The sequence below is a fragment of the Mus caroli genome, unplaced genomic scaffold (assembly GCF_978045245.1).
Source record: "Mus caroli unplaced genomic scaffold, Mus_caroli_1 scaffold_20, whole genome shotgun sequence".
Classification (NCBI taxonomy): Eukaryota; Metazoa; Chordata; class Mammalia; order Rodentia; family Muridae; genus Mus; species Mus caroli.
In genome coordinates this window covers 15,659,136-15,680,212 of record NW_028227275.1, presented here as the reverse complement: position 1 = coordinate 15,680,212, position 21,077 = coordinate 15,659,136, and the positions used below count along the sequence as shown (strand labels likewise).

At 44.9% G+C, this 21,077-nt stretch overlaps 1 protein-coding gene across 2 annotated transcripts in view; it reads right to left on the bottom strand.

The window, feature by feature from the left end:
- The window catches only part of Fbxw4 (F-box and WD repeat domain containing 4), an 83,034-nt gene that overhangs the window by 50,653 nt on the left and 11,304 nt on the right, over positions 1–21,077 (bottom strand). For both annotated transcript variants that reach the window (XM_021151884.3, XM_021151882.3), the window contains exons 2-5: positions 12,649–12,744; positions 8,558–8,743; positions 8,018–8,150; positions 3,169–3,263 (exon numbers count right to left, since the gene is read on the bottom strand). In XM_021151884.3, the coding sequence (XP_021007543.1) occupies positions 3,169–3,263; positions 8,018–8,150; positions 8,558–8,743; positions 12,649–12,744 (510 nt within the window). The remainder of the gene's footprint in view (positions 1–3,168; positions 3,264–8,017; positions 8,151–8,557; positions 8,744–12,648; positions 12,745–21,077) is intronic.

Genomic DNA, 21,077 nt, shown 5'->3' with positions numbered 1-21,077 from the left:
ATGCCCTAGATGGCTAGTGTGAAGTCAGAATGCCCAACACAAGCTTTTTTAGAAGAGAATTCAACTTTAGTTCTATCCCTGGGACCTACATGGTGAAAGGGCAGAAATCATTCCTGAAGGTTGTCCTCTGCCTTCTACATGTGCAACCAAGGCACAAAGGCATGCGAGCGTGCACACGCACACACATACAAATAAATGAAAGAACGAATGCAAGTTTTTTAAGCTAGAGTCTGCAGGCGTGGTGGCTCACACCTTGAATCTCAGACCTGGGGAGGCACATGTAGACAGATCTCTGTGAGCACCAGGCCAGCTACAGAGTGAGACGCTGTCTCAGAAACAAAATAAACAAAAACAGAGTTTAAGACATCGTTTGTGAAATTAAGGAAAAAGCCATATCAAATAACTCGACAGTTAACACTAAACAGTCAACCAACACGGGGCAAAAGAGTCATCCAGGGCAAGGAAAATATAGCAAGGGAACTGAAGGAGATGTGAGGAGAGCAGAAAAGGACCCAGAAAGGCCGCACAGAGAGAGTGCTGCACAGAGTGTGGTACGTACACCACAGTAACGCAAGTATCAGAAAGTCACACTCTTACTCATGGTCCAAGTTATGGCCAAAACCCTCAACTTGCCTTACTGTCATCTCAAATCAAATTCCTTTCTCAACTTCTCTTACTGACCCCGTCTGTACTCGGTATTACTGACCCCGTCTGTACTCGGTATTACGTGGTCTTTTCTCTTGAGAAGTAACCCAGCGCTCTCCAGAGGATGCGGATAGAGTAGAAGACTCTAAGGCTGCGGTGCAGGGGAGAGCCTGTCCACACCTCCATGTACTGAGTGCACGGACAATCTCTAGCCCAGAGCCCCTTCACCAACAAGCTGCTCCTGTCCCCTGATGCCAGCACATTTGTCACTCACTTCTCTCTAGTCCCACACACATGAGCCTGGCTGACAGGCTTTCAGAAAGGTGGCATTAGGGAGAAACTGCCAAGGAGACAAAGCTGGCTGGCTCCAGTCCCCCCCCCCCCCCCAGAGCTCCCCATACACACTCATCTTCCTTCTGGTCACTGGTTGTCTCTTTCCTAAGATGCTGGAATGATTCGTTCTGAAAAGTGACAGGTTTATAGGTTAGCCGACACCTCTGCTCTGTGGAATTTTAATTAACTTCTCCCATCGTCAATATGCTAAGGAACGGGGTCTCCATTCTCTAAGGTCAGCAATGTGTTTCAGGTCCTGCTATATCAGCCGTCAAATTGAAGAATTAATGACGTGGCTAATCGGCTCTAATTCTTAGGAAGAAAGAAATTGAAAGGGAGTTGTGGAAGAGAGCAAGAGGAGAGCTACAGGCTCCATGAAGTGAGGAGAAAGAGGCTGAAGGGGGCTGAGCAAAAGGGGCACCAACCTGTTTATAAAAACAAGTGACTGAGGTGGTGGAGGTGGCAGCCCTCTAACTTTCCCAATTACACTCAGGTGAGATGAGAGAGGCATCAGGGAAGAGCAGGAAGACAGACTCTACTAACTTCTAAGATAGTTCAAGTATAGAAAAGTCTCTAAATGCCCCTGGAAGGAGAGAGGCCCTCCTTGGTTCAGGATAGCCCAGACAGGGGCTGGAGCGATGCTTCATCAGCTAAGAGCACTGACTGCACTTCTAAAGGACCTAGGTTTGATCCCCAGCAGCCACATGGTGGCTACAGCCATCTGAGCTCCAGTCCCAGGGCATCCAACACCCCCTGGTGGCCTCTAGGGACAGTGTATATATATGATGCACAGATGTGTGTGTGTGTGTGTGTGTGTGTACACATACATGCAAAACACCCATACACACAAAGCAATAGAAAATCTTTTAAAAGCCTGGATACAAAGCACATGATGCACTGAATGACACTGTCTACATGAAACTCAACAGTAGGTACCGTGACCATATGCCAATAAAATGTTTTTTAATAACAATTAATAGCCAAGAAAGCAGCAATTTTTCCAATACAGGATTTCTCTGTGTCACTCTGGCTGTCCTGGAACTGCAGACGAGGATGGCCTCAAACTCACAGAGAAGATCTGCCTGCTGCTGCCTCCTGAGTGCCGGGATCAAAGGCGTGCACCACTCACTACCTGGCCAGTTTTACTTTTTTATTTTGATTTTGCATACTTTGCTTTGTTTTTGACTCAGGGTCTTACTCTGTGTCCTAGGCTGGCTGATGCTTATAGCCCAAACTGGCCTTAAATACATGGGTAATGTTTCCTGCCTCAGCCTCCCAGCTACAGGGATTACAGGCATGAGCCAACACACCTGGCTAGTTAAAGCAGAAGAAATAACTGCATTTTGGCGTAATCCTGGCCATTGGGAAGCTGAGGCAGGAAGCTCTAGCTCATGGCCAGTCTGGGCTGCATAATCAGTTCTGGACAAGCCCTAGCTACACAGCAAGACTTATTTTGAGTCTGGTTTTAGGGGTTTGTTTGTTTGTTTGTTTGTAGAGTTGGGGACTGGAGAGATGGGGAGAGATGCTCTCCCAGAGAACCTGTGTTTGACTCTTGTCACCCACATGGTGGCTCAAAACCATCTGTAACTACAGTGCCAGATTCAGCACCCTCTCTGGTCTCCAGAGAACCAGGCGCATGGATAGGAGCATGCAGGCCGAACTACCACAGACATAAAATAATAAAACTGAGCTGCCCTTCCACAAAGTTGCCACTGTTTCTGCTCCTCTCCATATATGGATGCGGCCCAGTTGGCAGGCCCCAAACCTCGCCTCCTCTCCTGATACCCAGAGCCTGTAAGGGATACACCAGAAGACATTTTCAGGGAACAAAGCAGAGGTGAGTCACAACAGCAGGCTAGCTGCTGCCATTGCCTCTCAGGTATACTGAGAAGCCTTGGCTTTGGAGCAACCCCAGAGGACATCTGCTCCAGAAAGGTAACACTGCCCTTAGCTATAGCCAGTATGTAGCTTCCTCTTAACATTTCTGGTCAGATGTTTAGGAAAGGTTATCTCAATTCCAAAGTATAGTGAAAGACCCAAAGACTTAAAGTCTCTGGAGAATGTTTAAATCCCCAGGAGAGTGGTTCATAACAACCTAGAATACACTAGTGAAAAAACTTCTAGCTTATCTGACCTAATAACATGAAACCATTCTTGAATGAGATTAAAAACCAAACATGTCTCCCTTACCTGAGTAATGGGCTGATAGCAATGGACCAGACTCGGTCTTCAGTCTGGATGGTGTGTAAGCACTGCCCCAGCCGGCCCGAGGCCAGAGGCCATACCTGGAAACAGGAGAGGAAATGAGCATGTTGGCATTGCCTGGGCTGAGGAGGCAGAAGTGTACATCATGTGGGAAGAGTGTGACTGAGGCACTGGGGAACGGAGAATCCTTTCTGTCCTGAAGACAGAGAGAGCCAGGGTCTGAGCAGAGGGGCCTCTTCAGCTTCTGGTTCAGCTGCCACAGAGACAGGCCTTGCTTCCTGCCCCAACCACCAACCTTTATCCTGCGGGTCCCTCTTCCTCCCAGGCTATGAGAGGTTACAGAGCCCTGAGTGAGATTCAACTGAGGAAATGCAGATGGAAGCCTCCTGCCTCTCTCAGAAACTTCCTTGTTTGTGAATCTTCCCTTCTCCTATCTTTCACCAAAACTTTACTTTAGGCACATAGAGAGCGGCGGGAAGACCAAGGCGCAGTGTAGGGGGAGACATGTATACTATTAGAGGAGTAAGAAGAAAACTGCAAAACAAGGAGAGAATGGGAACAAGACTTCAAAGTGAGAGGGGGTGTTGCTGTTTGTTTGTTCATAATGCCCAGGATCCAAAGGTATTTGCGTCAGCAGGGAATTTTAGCACCTAGTGTCACCTAAAGTAGCAGAAAAGCTTAACTCTTTTAAGCTTCCATATCTCCACAGGTTAAAAATATTGCTTGGAGCCCACTATCTGGGCCCTATCAGTCAGGAATGCACATTAGCAGGCACTCTGGGCTTAACTCTAATCAACACTCCCAGGCCTCTCAGCACTCAGTGCATTTAGAAATCTCCCATTAACACCAGGCTCCCCCGCACCTCACCCTACCCCAGATGACACACACACAGGGACATAAGCCTCTAACCAAACAGAAGGGAGACCTCCAATGTACAGGGCTCTCCCCAGAGCAGCCACAGAGGGATCCCTTGGCAGCTAGAGGGATCAGTGACCTCTCAAGGTCCCCGCAGAGCTATAAGGGGAACACACCACACTCAGGCAGGGCCTTAGATGGAAGAACTTAAGGAAACATTCCTTCAGTGTAAGGGGCAGAGGGGCAGTGATGGAATGGGGGTGGTCTTGCCTTCTTAGGATCACATGGTATCTCTTCCCTATAAAAGGAGAGAGTGTTTCTCAGAGTTTGTGGGTATGATGCAGTGGGGGTGGGGTAAGAGTAGGGGGAACTTTCCCCAAAACTAAGAAAAGAAATTTAACGAGAATATTCTGGATGAGAAGGGAACCAAAAAAAAAACCACCAACAACAAAACCACCGCCGAGGGCAGATATCTCAGTATTTCCTGTAAGCCCAGGATTCTAGCATCTGCCTTGTCCTTAGCAGCCAAACCCTTCGGTAATAACCAGATACCCTTCTGGTTTCTTCCTTTAGACTGCCCAGCTTGGAAGAGACCTTTGCCTTTGCCTTTGCCTTTTCTGAACTCCCTCAGAGTCGGGTTCGCGCTTGTGTGGTGAAGAGGGCACTCCTGATTTACAAATTCTCCAGGACAGCCTAAACCTGTGTTCTAGTAGCTTCCGTGGAGACAGCTGGTAGTAACTGAGAGCACTCAAACTACAGACTAATGTTCCTGATCTTTAGGAGTGAATCAGGAAGTACACTGCCAATTCCAAGAATCAGTTAGGAGTGGCAGCCTGTCTCGTAGCACAGCATTCTGTGGCAACAAGAGTGTCCTGGCACCTGAGCGACAGGAGTTGACATAATAAACATGTGGTCAGATCTTTACTATCAGTGAAACAGACTCATCCCAGAAAACACTCAGCGAACATACACATTTATACAGCCCTTTTAGAAGGCAAACCAGAGGTGGCAAGTCGTTCCTATCATGATCTTTGACTCAGGAACTCTTAAGTATGAGAATTCATTTTAAAAAGATTCTAAAACAAAACCCAAGTGATAAGATATTTGTGGAAGCCTATTATTACAGAACAAGCATGTTGTCTTGGAATCTGACTCGTCTGGGTTTGTGACTTACTATATTTGCTTAGAGATGTTGCCTAACTTCTTGGTCTCAGTTTCAGCTCATGGAATGGAGGACATGCCTATGTCTCAGGACCATGGTATAAAAAAGGGAGGGTAAATACCAAGAGGTAGCACAATCAATGCACAGAATTTAGCAGACTTAAGAAAGGATTCTTATTCCCAGGTTCTTGTATTCAGGAATAAACCAGATGCAAATGTCCATCTACTAGAGAAAGCTAAGTTCCTTTTGAAGCCACTGAAGATGGCACGAGGGCTGGAGATACAGCTCAATTGGTAGAGTGTTTGCCTAGCATGCTCACAACACTGGCTTTGATCTCTAGCATCACATAGTTTGGGTGTGGTAGCACACAGGTAATCCCAGCGTTCCACAGGTGAGGCAAGAGCAGAAGGTTAAGGTGACTCTTAAACTACATCGTAACTTCAAGGACAACTATTTAAATAGAAATAACAAAAACGGTTGTAAGAAAAAAGAAAAAAAAGGTTATAGAGAAGATAGCACAGAGTATACTGTGTATCTAAAATATATTACAATTATGCAAAGGAAGATATTTACCCAATAAGATAAAATAAGAAAATGAATAAAGTGCTTAGCATAGTTCCTGGTTACAGTCTACATTGCTAGAAAATCATCCTAGCAGGCATGTGGTATACGTATCTATAATCTCAAGAGGCAGAAAATTACAAGTTCAAGGTTAGTCCATGCTACACAGCCAGACACTGTTTCAAAACAGAAAGAGAGGTGGGTCTGAGGTTTTAGAAAAGAACCTAAGGCTATTGTTTATCTGAATCAACCGTAGCACCAAACCACCTTCAAAGCACAAGCTTATCCCCACAAAGGCTGCTGCTCCTAGCTGTAAACAGAGACTACAAAGACCCATGGCTTCACAATTGCTCATTATAGGACTGTTGGGAGCGCAGACCTAACCAAGGCGTTTACAGCACCCTCTTCAGACTCAGGGAATACTCTGGAAGATGGCAAAGGAAGAATGTTAAGAGTCAGAAGGTGGGGGGCGGGGCTTCAAATGCTACTGGCTAAGCACAACTTGGACTCATAGTAACTGTTGCTACTGTGATGCTGGGCCCTCCTAACAGTCAGTGATGAAGGAAGAAGGTTATGGGCACCTTAGTGCTGCATTTATTGGCAACTAACAGACTGCATAGTGCCCTGTTACACACCTGCTTATAAAGACAGCCCTGTTAAACTTTGGGACACTAATAAGAACAAGAGCTAGCAAATATACTGAAGAGATCTGTAAGGAAGATGGGGGCAGAGAGAGTGGGGGGGAACAACATAGGGCCAGGGGAACAGGATGCATTAGAAACTTGCATGGAATCATCAAGGAACGAAAGTTACTTAAAAACAAACCCTTCAGGGATTACACCTGTCTGTGCCACCCCAGCACTGGGACTAGAGACAAATGCCACTGTCCCCAGAAGTGAGCACTGACAACCCAAACCAGCTAGCAAGCACTTGACTGAGCCCTTTCTCTAGCCTGCGCTTACTACTGAGCAGTTTGGCCAGTTAAAGCCAGAATCTTTGCAAGGAATGCTACAAAGTCATTGATTAAACAACAATTCCATGTGAATATGGGATAGGAAGAGGAAAGAGCGGGTGACAGGAAGCCTCGCTCACTCACTCGCTCGCTGTAAGCTCGGCACTTGACAATGAAGACATGGGACATCGTTGGCTACCTGAGACCCTGTCTCAAAATAAAATCACAAACTGCTCATCCCCCTCTGGCGTCCTCTGCCAGCATGCATTTTCTCTAAATATAAAATATAAGGCAGAAAATTCCAAAAGGGGGAGAAATGTTCATAAACAGCAGGGAACCTATTTAGCTGTTGTCTTCATATAAATCAGCGACATGAAAGAGCAGTCACTAGAGGGTACACTGAGTCAGAGTTAGTGATAAAAGCTGCAACTTCACTCTCCTGAGCTCTTTCTGCGGCTTAGAGGCCCATTTGCTGATATGAATAGGCATTTTGCTACAGTGGAGCCTCTAGGTCCTAGAAAAGAGTTAACAACAAGCCCTGCTGAGGTCTTCTGCAATGTTCCCCCTGCAGCCCCAAAGCCTGTCTCCTGGCTAGGCCTGCTGTACCCAAGACTAGATAGAAATTGTCTTCTCTGTCCCAGAAGCAGCAACACTTGACACAGCCTGGATGACTGGATCCACAACTCGAGAATGACAAGTGCTTATCAGTTTCATCTTTCATGTCCTGGTGGATATCTGTGGATCAGGTGACCTGGTACTGATGCCACTACCAACAGCCCTGTCCTCTCCACTGCCTGCTGGCCACATCACTCTCCAGAGAGTCAGTAAAAACATGTTTTAATTACCAGACTGATTGCTTATAAACAAGGTGGTGAAAAATTAACTTCTCCAAACAGAGAGCAAGCAAGAGGAGGGAGATTTGAAAATAAAATATTGGGGTTAGAGCTCAACCCACAAACTTGAGGAAAGCCAACTCAGGGAAGAGAAGCTAGCCAGGCCCTGTGCTTTTGCATTCACACCACATTTCCAGAGAGTGGCACACATCCCAGCTGCTGGCCACTCCTCCCCACCGCAGTCCCGCTGGCAGGAGCACAGCCTGGCATGGCAAGCTTATGCAAAGGCACATAGTGAGGTCTTTATTGTGTCTCTTCTCCCTGTCCTCACCCAGTGCTCTCAAGCAATCCTGGGGCTCCAGGCTCTATCCACCCTCTCTTACCCCAGGCCCTAAAGATGGGAGGAAATAACAGTATGTGTGATGTGTGGTGCGGGGGGGGGGGGGGGTGATTGGGAGGGGGGGGACTCACCTTGGCTGTCCTGTCCCGGGAGCCACTCACAATGATGCCACCTTTACAGTCCACACAGTTCACCTCCTGCTCGTGAGCCGAGTACTTGACAGTGAAGGTGCTGTGGATCTTGTGAACACCGATCTTCCCGTCTCTACAAGAGAATAAAGAGCCCGCCCCGAGAGTTAACTTATAGAAAGAGGGCAAGCCTACTGAACCGGCAGCCCATGCATGGGTCCAGTGATGTCTGGATTTACCAAACGTTCTGTAACTTGGCTCACAAGGAGCTGAGCTTTTACACAGTTACTTCTTCAGCACACTTGAGGCTAACAGAGCTGAGAGAGAAAATAAACTTCCCTTAGAGAATAGCAAACCTGCTCCACTTGGCATTAAAGGCTCTTCCTGTTTTCTTCTCTGGCTAACCTGTTATCAGCTTTTGGAAAATCTCTGCTTTAAGTGTATAAAAAAAAAAAAAAAAAAAAAAAAAGCACAAAGCCAGAGGCAGCCCCGGCCAATGCCTGGAGCACACCAAGGAAGAGGTGAGAGACCTCTAGCACTCACCCTCCTGCACTGACGATGTGGGAGTTGGCCAGCACAAAGTGACAGACGTCCTCATCATGCCCAGAGAAGACTCTGAAGGGCCGTCGGTTTAAGCTTGCACCATCCGGGCGGAACTGGTAGGCCAGGATGAAATTAGCCTGCGATAGGTACAGAGAAGCATCCTGTAGCTGCATCCAAGGCATCTGACTGGAGAGGGGAACAAAACAAACAAGGAAGTGTAGCCACTGCCTGCACTTCTTACAGACAGGCAGGGCTAAAAGAAGATGTCAGCTGAGGACCAGGGGAAGCTGAAGGAGACTCCCGACCAGGTAATGTGACCTCTGCGTTCTGGCTAAGTCCAACTTAAGTTTTAAGACTCTGAGACTCCAATATGTACACACTGCTCAACAGATCAAGTAAGGTGTGACCAAGAAAAGACAAGTTTTGAGAAATCCCATTCCCTTGTTATTGGACCAAAGACATATTTACAAGTGAAAAAAAAAATCTAGCCATTTAGGAAAGTATGCAAACCTGCTCAAGAGATGCCTAGATCCTCCCGAGGAGAGGGACATTTCTGTACTGGAGGTAAAACAGAATAACTCCAAAGTAGTTCACTGCAGCTCGGGGCTAAAAAGAGCTCAGCTCTCAACAGTGAGAGAGAAAGGCCACAGGACAGACATGGGACTAAAGCCTTTGCTGGGTAGAGTGGCATGCACTCCTGAGTGCTGACCTAGGAGGGACAGGAGCTCCAGGCCATCTGCAGATACATAGATGTAACGGGTAAGGCCGTTCATTATAGGAGGGGCTGTGGACAAAGTGGGGAGAAGATGGGGACAGGGAGATGAGGGAACAGAAGGAGAGGAAAGAGAAGGGCGCTCAGCTAGGCTCCCTGGTGCGGCCTAAGCCCCTTCCCCAAGACAGACATCCTCCAGCCTCTACCCTACCTAACAGTCCTGGAGCTACCAAGTCTCAAGAAATACAAAGGGAAAGCGACCTCTCCCCATCCATGTACAGACACCATCTCCCACTGCCAAGCTGGTCTGAGCAAACGGGCCTGTGTTTCTTCCCCAAGCGTCACGGGAATGTGGAAAGCTCTGCAATTGACTTGCCGGGCCATTAAATGCAGCTCGGACTTTGTAGTAACTAAGCCTCTACTCATGCGGTTTTCACAAGTGTGTGCATATATTATACAGAATATGTGGGGAGCGCACATAGATGCCTACATTCTTATTCATCATTCACATTCCTCTTCAACATCTTTTCCACAGTTATGTAGATCACTCAAATGGGCAGCAAACAGAGAAAGCTGGATTGTACTTACAACCATGTGGTAGGCAGACATTCACCTAGGACAAGAAATCAGGTTCATGCCAGGTGAACAGTGGTAATCCTGGGGCAGCCTGGTAACTGTTCTGTTTATTTGCCAGTCTGCCTTAAATTAGTGCCCTAAAAGACAACCCAGGAGCAAAAGCTTGATAGTGAAATGTCCTTTGATGTTAAAAGGCACAAATGGCGAGGTATGGCACTAGCCTGTAGTCCTAGCACTAAGGAGGCTAAAGTGTCAGGACAGCAAGTTTAGGTCAATCTGAGCTACAGAGAGGAGCTGTTCTTTAAGAAAACCTCCACTAGGTACAGATGGAAACCAGACGGTAAAGCCTTTCACCATAAAAATCTGTCTTTCTCTTTCATAACTTCTCTATCATAACACCCCCACATAATTCACAGCAACTGACTTCAGGCAAACCACTGGAAACAATGCACACAAGGTAAAGGGTCAGCTTGATAGTCTGAATGAGAACGACCCCGTAGACTCACAGATGAGCCTTTAATCCCAGCACTCAGGAGGCAGAGGCAGGTGAATTTCTAAGTTTGAGGCCAGCCTGGTCTACAAAGTGAGTTCCAGGACAGCCAGGGCTACACAGAGAAACCTTGTCTCAAAAAAAAAAAAAAAAAAAAAAAAAGCCAAAAGCTCAGCCTAGGTTCTGTGTGTGTGTGTGTGTGACCTGTTGTCTGTGGATCAGTATGTAATGTTCTCAGCTGCTGACCCAGTACCATGTCTACCTGCTTCCTGCCATGATGATCATGGACTAACCCTCTGAAACTGTAGGCAAGCCCCCAGTTAAGTGAAACTCTTTTGTGAGTGTTGCCTTAGTCATGGCATCTTTTCACAGCAATAGAACAGTACCTAAGACAGTCACCAAAGGTAGCCGCGTACCTTTTCTATCAGCAAAGGGACAGGTCAGCCAGAATGAAAAGTTACAAAGCTCCTAATACACTAAAATCAACCAACAAGAAGCTCTTTTTGGGTAATGTGCTAAATAGTAATTATGAAATGCTTTGGTACTGACGAAGCATAAGTGTGGTTTAACAACTTTAGTAAAATTAATAAAATCTTCACGGCACTGGGCTATGGCGGCAGCCCAGTGGGGAAGGCCCTTGCTGTACAAGCCTCAAGGTTGATTTCAAATTCCTAGCACCTGTGTAGAGAACCAGCTGCTTCTACACAAGACCTGTGACCACAGCACTGTGCAGTGAGGACTAGAGACAGGAGGGCCACAGACCTGTGACCACAGCACTGTGCAGTGAGGACTAGAGACAGGAGGGCCACAGACCTGTGACCACAGCACTGTACAGTGAGGAGTAGAGACAGGAGGGCCACAGACCTGTGACCACAGCACTGTGCAGTGAGGACTAGAGACAGGAGGGCCACAGACCTGTGACCACAGCACTGTACAGTGAGGAGTAGAGACAGGAGGGTCTCAAGACCTGATGGCTATCAGCCTCGCTCTAGTCAGAGACCCTTTTCAAGAGATTTTGACAGAGGATGATAGAGTAGATCACCCAGAGTCCTCTTTTGGCCTGTAGGCACTGTTTTGCATACCCACACATGTGACATACACCGCAGAGACACACTGACACTCTTTCTACGTCCTACTTCACATATGCCTAATATCTCATCTTGCCTTTCTTTAAAAATGCCATTTTCTTTCTTTACTTTGTATGTGCACAAACGTTTGCACATGCATGTCACAGCACACACGTGGCACTCATGCACTAACTCTCGGGCGTTTCTTCTTTCCATGTGGATCTCAGGGAACAGACGCACATTGTCAGGCTTTCCTCCTGAGCATCTTCCAGCCCCCAACTTTGCCCTCTACCAAATTAAAGAAACAGGACTGGAGGTGTGGCTCAGTGTAAAGCCCCCCTGCCAGACATGGCCGAGGTCCTGGGCTTGAGCCCCAGCACCGTGACACCCCCCCGCCCCCCCATGAAGAGTTTAACAGAATCCAAGAGGAGAATTAACTTCCTAGAGATCATAGCAAGAGCAGCACACGCCTGTGATCAAGGCATTTGGGAGGCGGAGGCAGAAGATTTCTAAGGCCAGCCTGGTCTATAGAATGTTCCAGGGATATACAGAGAAACGGTTTCAAAACAAACAAAAAGAAAGAAAAAGAGGGAAAAGAAAAAAAAATTGAGATAGGACTCCCCTAAGTTTCTCAGGTTGGCTCTTTAGCTCAGACAAGCTTTGAAATTGAGATCCTCCTGCCTCATATTGTCCAGCCCCCAGAGTGCACTTTTTTATAATCTTTGTTGAGCTGTGTAAGCACGCCATCCTGCTGGACTCACTAGTAGTTACCATGCCAGAGACAGCCCCAATGATCTAATTTCATATTTTCTACTATGCTCTTTGGTCTTGGGAAGCCTTAAAAGAATCACAAAATAAGGCTAAATGATGGCTTAGAGGTTAGCAGCACGTGCTGCTCTTTCAAAGGATCTGGGTTCAAGTCCCAGCACCCACATGGTGGCTCACGATTGTCTGGAACTCCAGTTCCAGGAGATCTGATGCCCTTTGGAACGTCCTCAAGTACACACTGTGAAGAGACATACACAGAAACAAAATATTTTCAAGCCAGGCTTAGTGGTGCGCATTTTTAATCCCAGAACTTGGGAGGCAGAAGTAGGTGGATCTGTTAGTTGAAGAACAGCCGGGTCTACAGAGTAAATTGGGGATAGCCAGAGCTACATAGTGAGACTCCATCTTAAAACAACAGCAAAAATACACATGAAATAAAAACAAATAAACATTTTTAAACAAGCAAGAAGCTGCTTACCTATATCTCCACTTCAGTAGAATCCGATCTCGGCATCGCCCCAGCCGCCAGTTCTGAGACAGTTTCACGCGCTCCTTTACTGGAATGCTGGCCATGCTATGTGCAAAGAGAAGGAAGAACTCGTCACTGCAGCTCATTAGCAATAAAGGAGGAGTCGAGGGACTTACTGGATCAGGACTCGGAAACATGCAGAATGGAATCAAATATACACTAAAGGGATTATGAGATCAGGAACTAACCACTCCTACCTCCATACGTGGCTAATCAAGAAATCCAAGCAGACGTCTGTCCTTTAAACTATTAGAAGAAGTGTCTACAGTGATGTCGAAACGGTCTAGTGAAAAGCAGGACAAGAAAGTGCTAGAGCCACTGAGACAGCTCCCTGGGTAAGACACACTGGCCACAAAGGCCTTGGTAGAAAGGGAGAACTGACTGCCAAAGGCCGTCCTTTGACCTATACCCGCGTGTCACGCATGCACCTGCCCACATACATGCACATTGTGAGCACACACAGTAACGATATGGCATGAGACCAACGCACTGCCTCCTGAGACGGTGACATAATCACAAACCATTCCTTTTAATTTTCAAGTACTGACGCTCCTAGATATCCATCTTGTAAAACCTCTGGATAGCCTACCTCATGCCAAACACAGAAAGTTTATCTATAATAATTAAGCACAGAACATCTATAATATAAAGCTATTAGAATAAACTATATAAACCCATCTAACTGGACCAAAAAAATAAAAACAACAAAAGGAGGCATGTGTCTGTCAGGGGATAGGCAATGTTCTTAGGATAGAGAGAGCAAAAACATAAAAGAACCCCAGCCGGGCGTGGTGGCGCACGCCTTTAATCCCAGCACTCGGGAGGCAGAGGCAGGCGGATTTCTGAGTTCGAGGCCAGCCTGGTCTACAGAGTGAGTTCCAGGACAGCCAGGGCTACACAGAGAAACCCTGTCTCGAAAAACCAAAAAAAAAAAAAAAAAAAAAAAAGAAAAAAGCTAATGAATTAGACCTTATAAAAATTAAGAATTATCCCACAAAATGAACATAACAAGCCAGAGTCTGGGAGAAAATATTACATGTATGAATATATTGAAATTTCATATAAATTTATATATATGTGTGTGTGTATACATGTACATACACACACACACACACACATCAAAGGACTTGGACTCAGACTGCATTTCTCTTCCTGTGCCTAGGCTGGCCCTGGTCCATCCTGCCTCAGCCTCCCAAGTGCTGGGATTGCAAGCAGGCACCACCACGCTCAGACTGTGCATCCTTATATTTTAAAAGACCAGTAAGGAAGTTTCCTATTTGATGGGGAAAGAACAACGGCGCAGCCATTAGCAGAAGGCCCAGCAGGGGTTATTTTATATTGTTATGGGTCTGAGAGCTTCTGCCTACATTCATGTATATGTACCATGTATATATCTGGTGCCTGAAAAGGCCAGAAGAGGACATGAGATCCCCTGGACCTGGGGTTCTAGACACTTGTAAGCCACCATATGGTTGCTGGGAACCAAACCCAGGTCCTCCGCAAATGCTCTTAACAGCAGAACCATCTCTCTGCCTGCCACAACTTAAAATATATATATATACATATATATAGATATAGATATAGATATAGATATAGAATGAAGGCAGCATTACACATGCTGTCTTTCATTCACATGAATGTGTGAAAAGGGCCAATTAACCAAACATGGGGGGAAACCCCTCATAATGACAAATGACCAACAAAGCAGAGCTGCAGACTGTCTGGAAAGGAGCACATGGAACCTCCCGAGGTTTTATGTCCTGCATCTGGATCCTGAAGGGCTTTGGGCATATCTACCAAACAGGCAAAAACTGGCCCAGATGTGGTGCTACAGGCCTCAGGAAGCTGAAGAAGGAGATCATGAGTTCAAGGGCACCTCATCCACACAGCAGACCAGCCTGAGATACACAGAGACACTGTCTCAGGAAGACAAGAGCGGGGGCCATCCAGAAGACTCAGAGAGAGGCTCTCGCCACCAACCCTGGACCTGAGTTCTATCCCCAGGGCACACATGGTACAAGGAGAGAACTGACTCTCACAATTTGTCTCTGTTCTCCACCATGTGATACACACACACATTAAATGTGCTATTTTTTTTCTTTTAGAAAACAATAAAACTTGCCATCAACAAATTTCAAATGATCAAGTTTAAATTTGAGCACTTTACTCAAAATCATAATTCAAAGCCACTGTGCATAATTTTTAAGAAAACACATAAACTGATATAATCAAGGGTTTGCATGTGTGCTCTAGTATGGCGTGTATTAGTACTAAAATGCACGAGGAAACAAATATGGCCAAATAATTATGAGATCTAGACAATGAATATGTGAGCATTCATTGTATAATTCTCTTCTATATGTTTTAAACTTTTCATTACAAAAATGTTGACTGAGCACTGGCTACCTGGAAGAAAGAGGCAGGGGCCACGGCAGCCAGAAAATGGCAGAGTTTGGGATGCAGAGACAGCGAAAAGTTCAAAGGCCTTTTGAGAGTACATCTTTAGACAGAGTTTTGAAATCATGGGCAAGAATCTGAAATTTCCATTTTAGGTGCCTGTGTATCTGTGTCTCCATGGCTTCACAGACATAACTCTACAAGGTTTACTGCTTGGGACACGCAGTGATGCCTACTGTGCCTACCTAGAAATTCACTGACAAGAGAGAGACATACATACATTTCTCTTTGTCTCTACTTACACCTTCATTTACACCAACACTAAAAACCAGCAAGCAAAAGTCACTTTCAAGAGTCTAATGAACACACGTTGAAAAAGATGGCTTGGGTAGAAAGTTATCTAAACCATTTATTTGTACAAAATAATTCTTTTTTTTAGATTTATTGTTATTATTATTATTATTATTATAAGTACATTGTAGCTGTCTTCAGATGCACCAGAAGAGGGCGTCAGATCTCATTACGGATGGTTGTGAGCCACCATGTGGTTGCTGGGATTTGAAGTCAGGGCCTTTGGAAGAGCAGTCAATGTTCTTACCTGCTGAGCCTTCTCACCAGCCCAGAATAATCCTTTTGATTTGTAAAGTAGTGAATGTAAAGGACTGAACTTTAAAGATACAGATACATATCACAGAAAATTAACAATATAAAAATGAGTAATCCAGTGGGGCTAACCAGAGCAAGCGGGGATTGACCAGAGCGAGCAGAGGTCCTAAAATTCAATTCCCAACAACCGCATAAAGGCTCACAATTATCTGTACAGCTACAGTGTACTCGTATACATAAAATAAATAAATAAATCTTTAAAACAAAAACAAAAAAAGAGCAACCCTCACAGAGCTGTAGTAGCATTCGCCTTTAATCCCAGCACCTGGGAGGCAGAGGCAGGTGGATCTCTGAGTTCAAGGCCAGCCTGGTTTACAGAGTGAGTCCCAGGACAGCCAGGACTACACAGAAAAACTCTGTAGGGGGGGGGCATTCTAATTCTAATCAAGATTTCTTCTTCTGTTTGCCCTTTACGAAGCTCCTCTAATTTTAATTGTAATTGTAGTATCTTATTTAAGTATGAGGCATTTGTGCTTTTATATATTTCCGAATTCTTCTATAATGTAGTATATTTTTTGAAAAAAATGTATCATTTTATTTGCACACTTAGAAAAGTTGTGCACAGAAACTTAACGTTTGTGAAGCAGAACTGTTAGAGAGGGTAGCATTTTTACTTTTATGCCATTAAGACTGGCAGAGAAATAAAATAAAAGCATAGTAAAATGTTTAAAAGATTAAAGAACATTCGTCCCAGTATAAATTTATACAAAACAAATTCACAAACAACTTTGAATGCTAAATAAATAAATCGCATGTTAATAGATTCAGTCGGCACCGGCTATGGCACATCAGAGCTAGGGAATTGAATTCATTCATGTGTAGTGTCGAAACCATGTGCTCATGAAACAGTCTTAGGACACAGTCTCTAAGCTGTGCTCTAGAAGACTCACTGTGGAGACAAAGCCTCCTTACGACCCAAACGCCTAAGGTTCAATGACAAAATAAATCATAGATGAAAAAATTTCAATGTAATATTTAGTAAGGGGAAAATGTCCCATAAATTATAGAAGCTTGGAGGCAGTATGGTGTGGAGCAGAGAGGGCAGCTCAGCAGTAGAATGCATGTGCATTTGTTAGGCTCTGGATTCAGTCCTTAGCATATATTAATAAAAAATAATTGATGGTGTTGACAAAACTGAACATTACCAATAAAGCGAAAGAAATAAACTGATTTAGATGGCCATCTCATATACAGTAGGAGAAATTAAAAAAAAAAGGAGGGGGGGAAGCTTATTTGGACATGATAGCACAAGCCTATGACTGTAACACTCAAAAGGCTAAGGCAGGAGAATTTATTGTGAGCCCCAAACCAGCCTGAGTCACATACTGAGTTCCAATTCACCCTCACCTAAGATTTTGTCTCATTAAAAAAAAAAAAAAGTCAATTTAAGACAGTTTAGGTAGAAGAAAATGAAACACACACACACACACACATTCCAACTAAAAGTCGAAACAAACATACGGATTATAAAGTGTGTAAGTTTGATTCTACTAACTTTTAAATGCTAACAGAGGTGGGAACAAGAGACTGAAAGGTAAGTAACAGAGAAGCTAACATTGCAAACACAGTTTCATCTCTTAAAACCTTTAGGGAACTGATAAAAATCTATCAAAACAACACTCTGTCTCTCATATCCAGCCATCCATGTCCAAGAGCCCGAGAACAGTCACGTGGGGTTCACTCAATGAAACACTGAGAAAAACATTGCTGAACGCTCGCATACAGAAATGTACCTTAAAACAAGTATTAAACACTGCCTCCCCGCTATAAAGTAGGAAAACCTGACAAGATTTTGACTTCATAAGCATATGGGTTTGGTTACACATTGCTGGCACTGTCTTTCTGATCTCCAGTTTCCACTGCGAGCACTGTATCACAAACAGGTAACTCAAATGTGAGAGACGTTTGACTGTGCGTGGGCCGGACGCAGCCTGAATGCTTGCCTGTGGGAGTGCGGCGCACAAACGCTTTGGAATCGACCATGTGCGACCTCTAGAAACGACAAATGTGAGGGATCAAAACACAGAGACAACTGTGGGACACTGAACAATAACTTAAGACTAAGTAAGAATACTATATAAAATTCCGTTTCTATAGATAACAGGTCAGAAAGATGGATATTAATGGTCCTTTAGGACACAAGCACGTTTCTTTACTATACATGAGGTGAACGGCTCAGAGAAGCACAGAAAGCAGACAGAGAACAGGAAATGCCTCCAGTGTGTACCAGGTAACTGCAGGTCACTTTCCATCTATTCCTACACCTATGAAATAAGAATAATATCTCACACAGGGCCAGAGATGGCTTGAGGAAAAGCGCTTGCCACACAAGCCCAATGCCCCGAATTTGATCCCCAGAACCCACAATGAAGGAAAGCACCAACTCCCAAAGTTGTTCCCTGATCTTATCTAACTGCCTCAGTGTTCACACGAATCATACACGTACAATTTAATAACAAAACAAAATACTAAATATAATTCACACACGTGATATTCCAAAGATGACACATAAAGCAAACATAATTTATAAAGTGATATAATTTATAAATCACCACAGAGACATTATTTTCTTATAAACACAAATATATCTACTAGCTAATAGTATTAGTGATGTCACCACTAAATCTAAACTAGTAATTACTTATTTTCTTCTAATCAATGCCTCCTCTATTATCAAACAATTTATCTTGTAGGCTGAAGGCTATCAGGATGGGCGCGGATATGTTAACACTAAACTATTTTACTGAACTCTCCTATCGGGCACATGTGGTCCACGGTAGGGAGAGAGGCCTGAGGACAGGAAAGGAGCTGACCCAGAACTGAAAAGGCACACACCATTCTGCCAACACTTCCCCGCAGACGCCCCTCCCCACGCCAGAGACGGGAGTTCGCAGTTACCCCTCTCCTAAGCTAGGTCTAGATTAACAGGCACAGGTAAGCTGCTGCTGATGAATCAACACAGTTCCTCACTAGCATAAAGATGCTTGTCCCTCTGCCTGGTCGCTTAACAGCGACTTGGTGACACTTTAGTGAGGAGCATGACACTCCCCCGAGGACTCTCTGCACCAAGAAACTTTCAAAGTTGGCCTTTAAAGACTGCAACTATACGGCCATCTTCTCTTGAGGTGAACGCTGTGGTCCTTCACCTCACCTCCAGCTTTTACAAGGGCATTCCACGTGGCTCGGGCTCGGAAAAGCACCACTTTGTTAAAGGCGACTTAACTTTCGCCCCCTTCACCAGCCGCTGGTTGCTAAACTGTATCTTAATTAGTATTGGCTTCCGTACATGAAAAATGAGGCTCCCCACACCCCAATAATCTGCTCTCTCTGAGACCTGTTATCCATTCAAAGAGAGGGTAGAACCAAGCAGAAAAGTACTTGAGAGGGCAGAGGCTGGTGTGCCTTAGAAATCAACAAAGGCCTGGCTCTCACCCGGCCTCTGGCTAACCATTTCTCCCAGTTACTGATATAAAGTCAGGGTGCTCCCTCAAAGAACATGATTAGTGCCCTGTAAATAAATCTCCCTGTGGCTGTTAATGCAAGGAAAAATCTCTAACTTGGCCCATGGGCCTGGCTGAACTGCCATTTTCCCAGCCTCCTTCCCTCGCCTCAGGCTAATTTCTTCACTCACTCCTCCATCTCAGCTTTCAGGCACTTAGTCACCATCAGAGTTTGACTGCATTCCTGGGTGCACGGACTATTTTAAACAAAACAATACAGCATGCACCCACTGTAAGCTACCTGCCCTCTTAATATCTTGGCAAGTGAGTCCAAGAGGACAGAAATAATCTAGGACATTCCTAGACCGATCCTTCACTTCCCTCTCCAATCTCACACCAAAACCCAAAAACAAATAAAGAAACCTGCTCTAAAAAATAATGGCTCTCTCTGTGTGTGTCCATGTGGGGTGCATGTGTGTGTGTGCATGTGTGTATATCTGCACATGTGTGTCCCTGTGTGCGTTTACACGTGCATGTATACATGTGCATGTATGTATGTCTCTTTGTGTGTTTGTGTACATGTGCACATTTGCATGTGTGTGTGTGTATGTGTGTGTGTATGTGTGTGTGTGTGTGTGTGTGTGTGTGTGTGTGTGTGTGTAAGTCTATGGAATCTCCAGTGTTGAAGCAACATTCCCCTTGATAAACAACACTGCCTACTCAAGCAACAGGCAAGTCTGATGCTTTGGAACTTGGGAAGAACAGACAGGTATAGAAGAAGGACCCCCAATAGGCACTGAGCCAGTGAAAGGGCACAAACTGTGTAAATGGAAGTTTGGGGCATGGGTTTCCCTTAGCACATGTCTCTTCCTTGATTTCCCCGCTCTCCAGAACACAGATCTTCCTCATACTGCCTGAGCCCACACCAGTCCTAACTATCCTAAGAGTGCAAGCTGCCCAATGAGAAACTAAAATATTATAAAAGCATGTTAAATTACCCCAAAGTCTAGGGTGAAGTAAAATGGCAGGGAACACATCAACATGAGTGAAGACCATGCATGGGACAGCACAGAGCTGAGAAAGCCCTGCACCTCCCCTCAAAGGATGCCTAATGTCAACCCACTTTATCATCTCACACCCATGGTCCACACTATGCGCCTGCACGAGGCTGCTTTCACACTTAACCCCATATCCATACTACAGCGCCATGTGTAATCACTGTGGGAGTCATTGAACATCTCTTAACAGTAAAAGGTTTCACAAAACGAATTCAAAATCAAATGCATACTGAATCAGTAGTTCTGACAGATCACCCATGTTGTAGCGTGTGACTTCACTGCAGCCTCGCTGTGAACACACAACGTGCACACTTTACATCGTACACACCTTCATGGCACAATACCAATACTGACCATTGCTGCCCAAAACATCTTGGCTCAAACGGAAAAGCATTTTACATTATGAATTACCATATTTTTACTGTGTATACAAAATTTTCTGCTCTTAGAGAAACATGGTGGTTTAATCACGGAAAACAAACCCCAAATATTTTTCTACCATCATGCCTCAGCTTGTAGGTATTAAATAGTATATCTTTGGATTATATTGTATTAGACTGCTTGACTTTAAAATTGCTGTTTGAGTTGCCAACCTGAGTTTCATTTTGTAAAAGAATCATTACATTGGGCTAGGGAGATGGTGGCTTAGCTGGCAAAATTCTTTTTTTTTTGTTTTGTTTTGTTTTTTTTTTGTTTTTTGTTTTTTTCAAGACAGGGTTTCTCTGTATAGCCCTGGCTGTCCTGGAACTCACTTTGTAGACCAGGCTGGCCTCGTACTTAGAAATCCGCCTGCCTCTGCCTCCCAAGTGCTGGGATT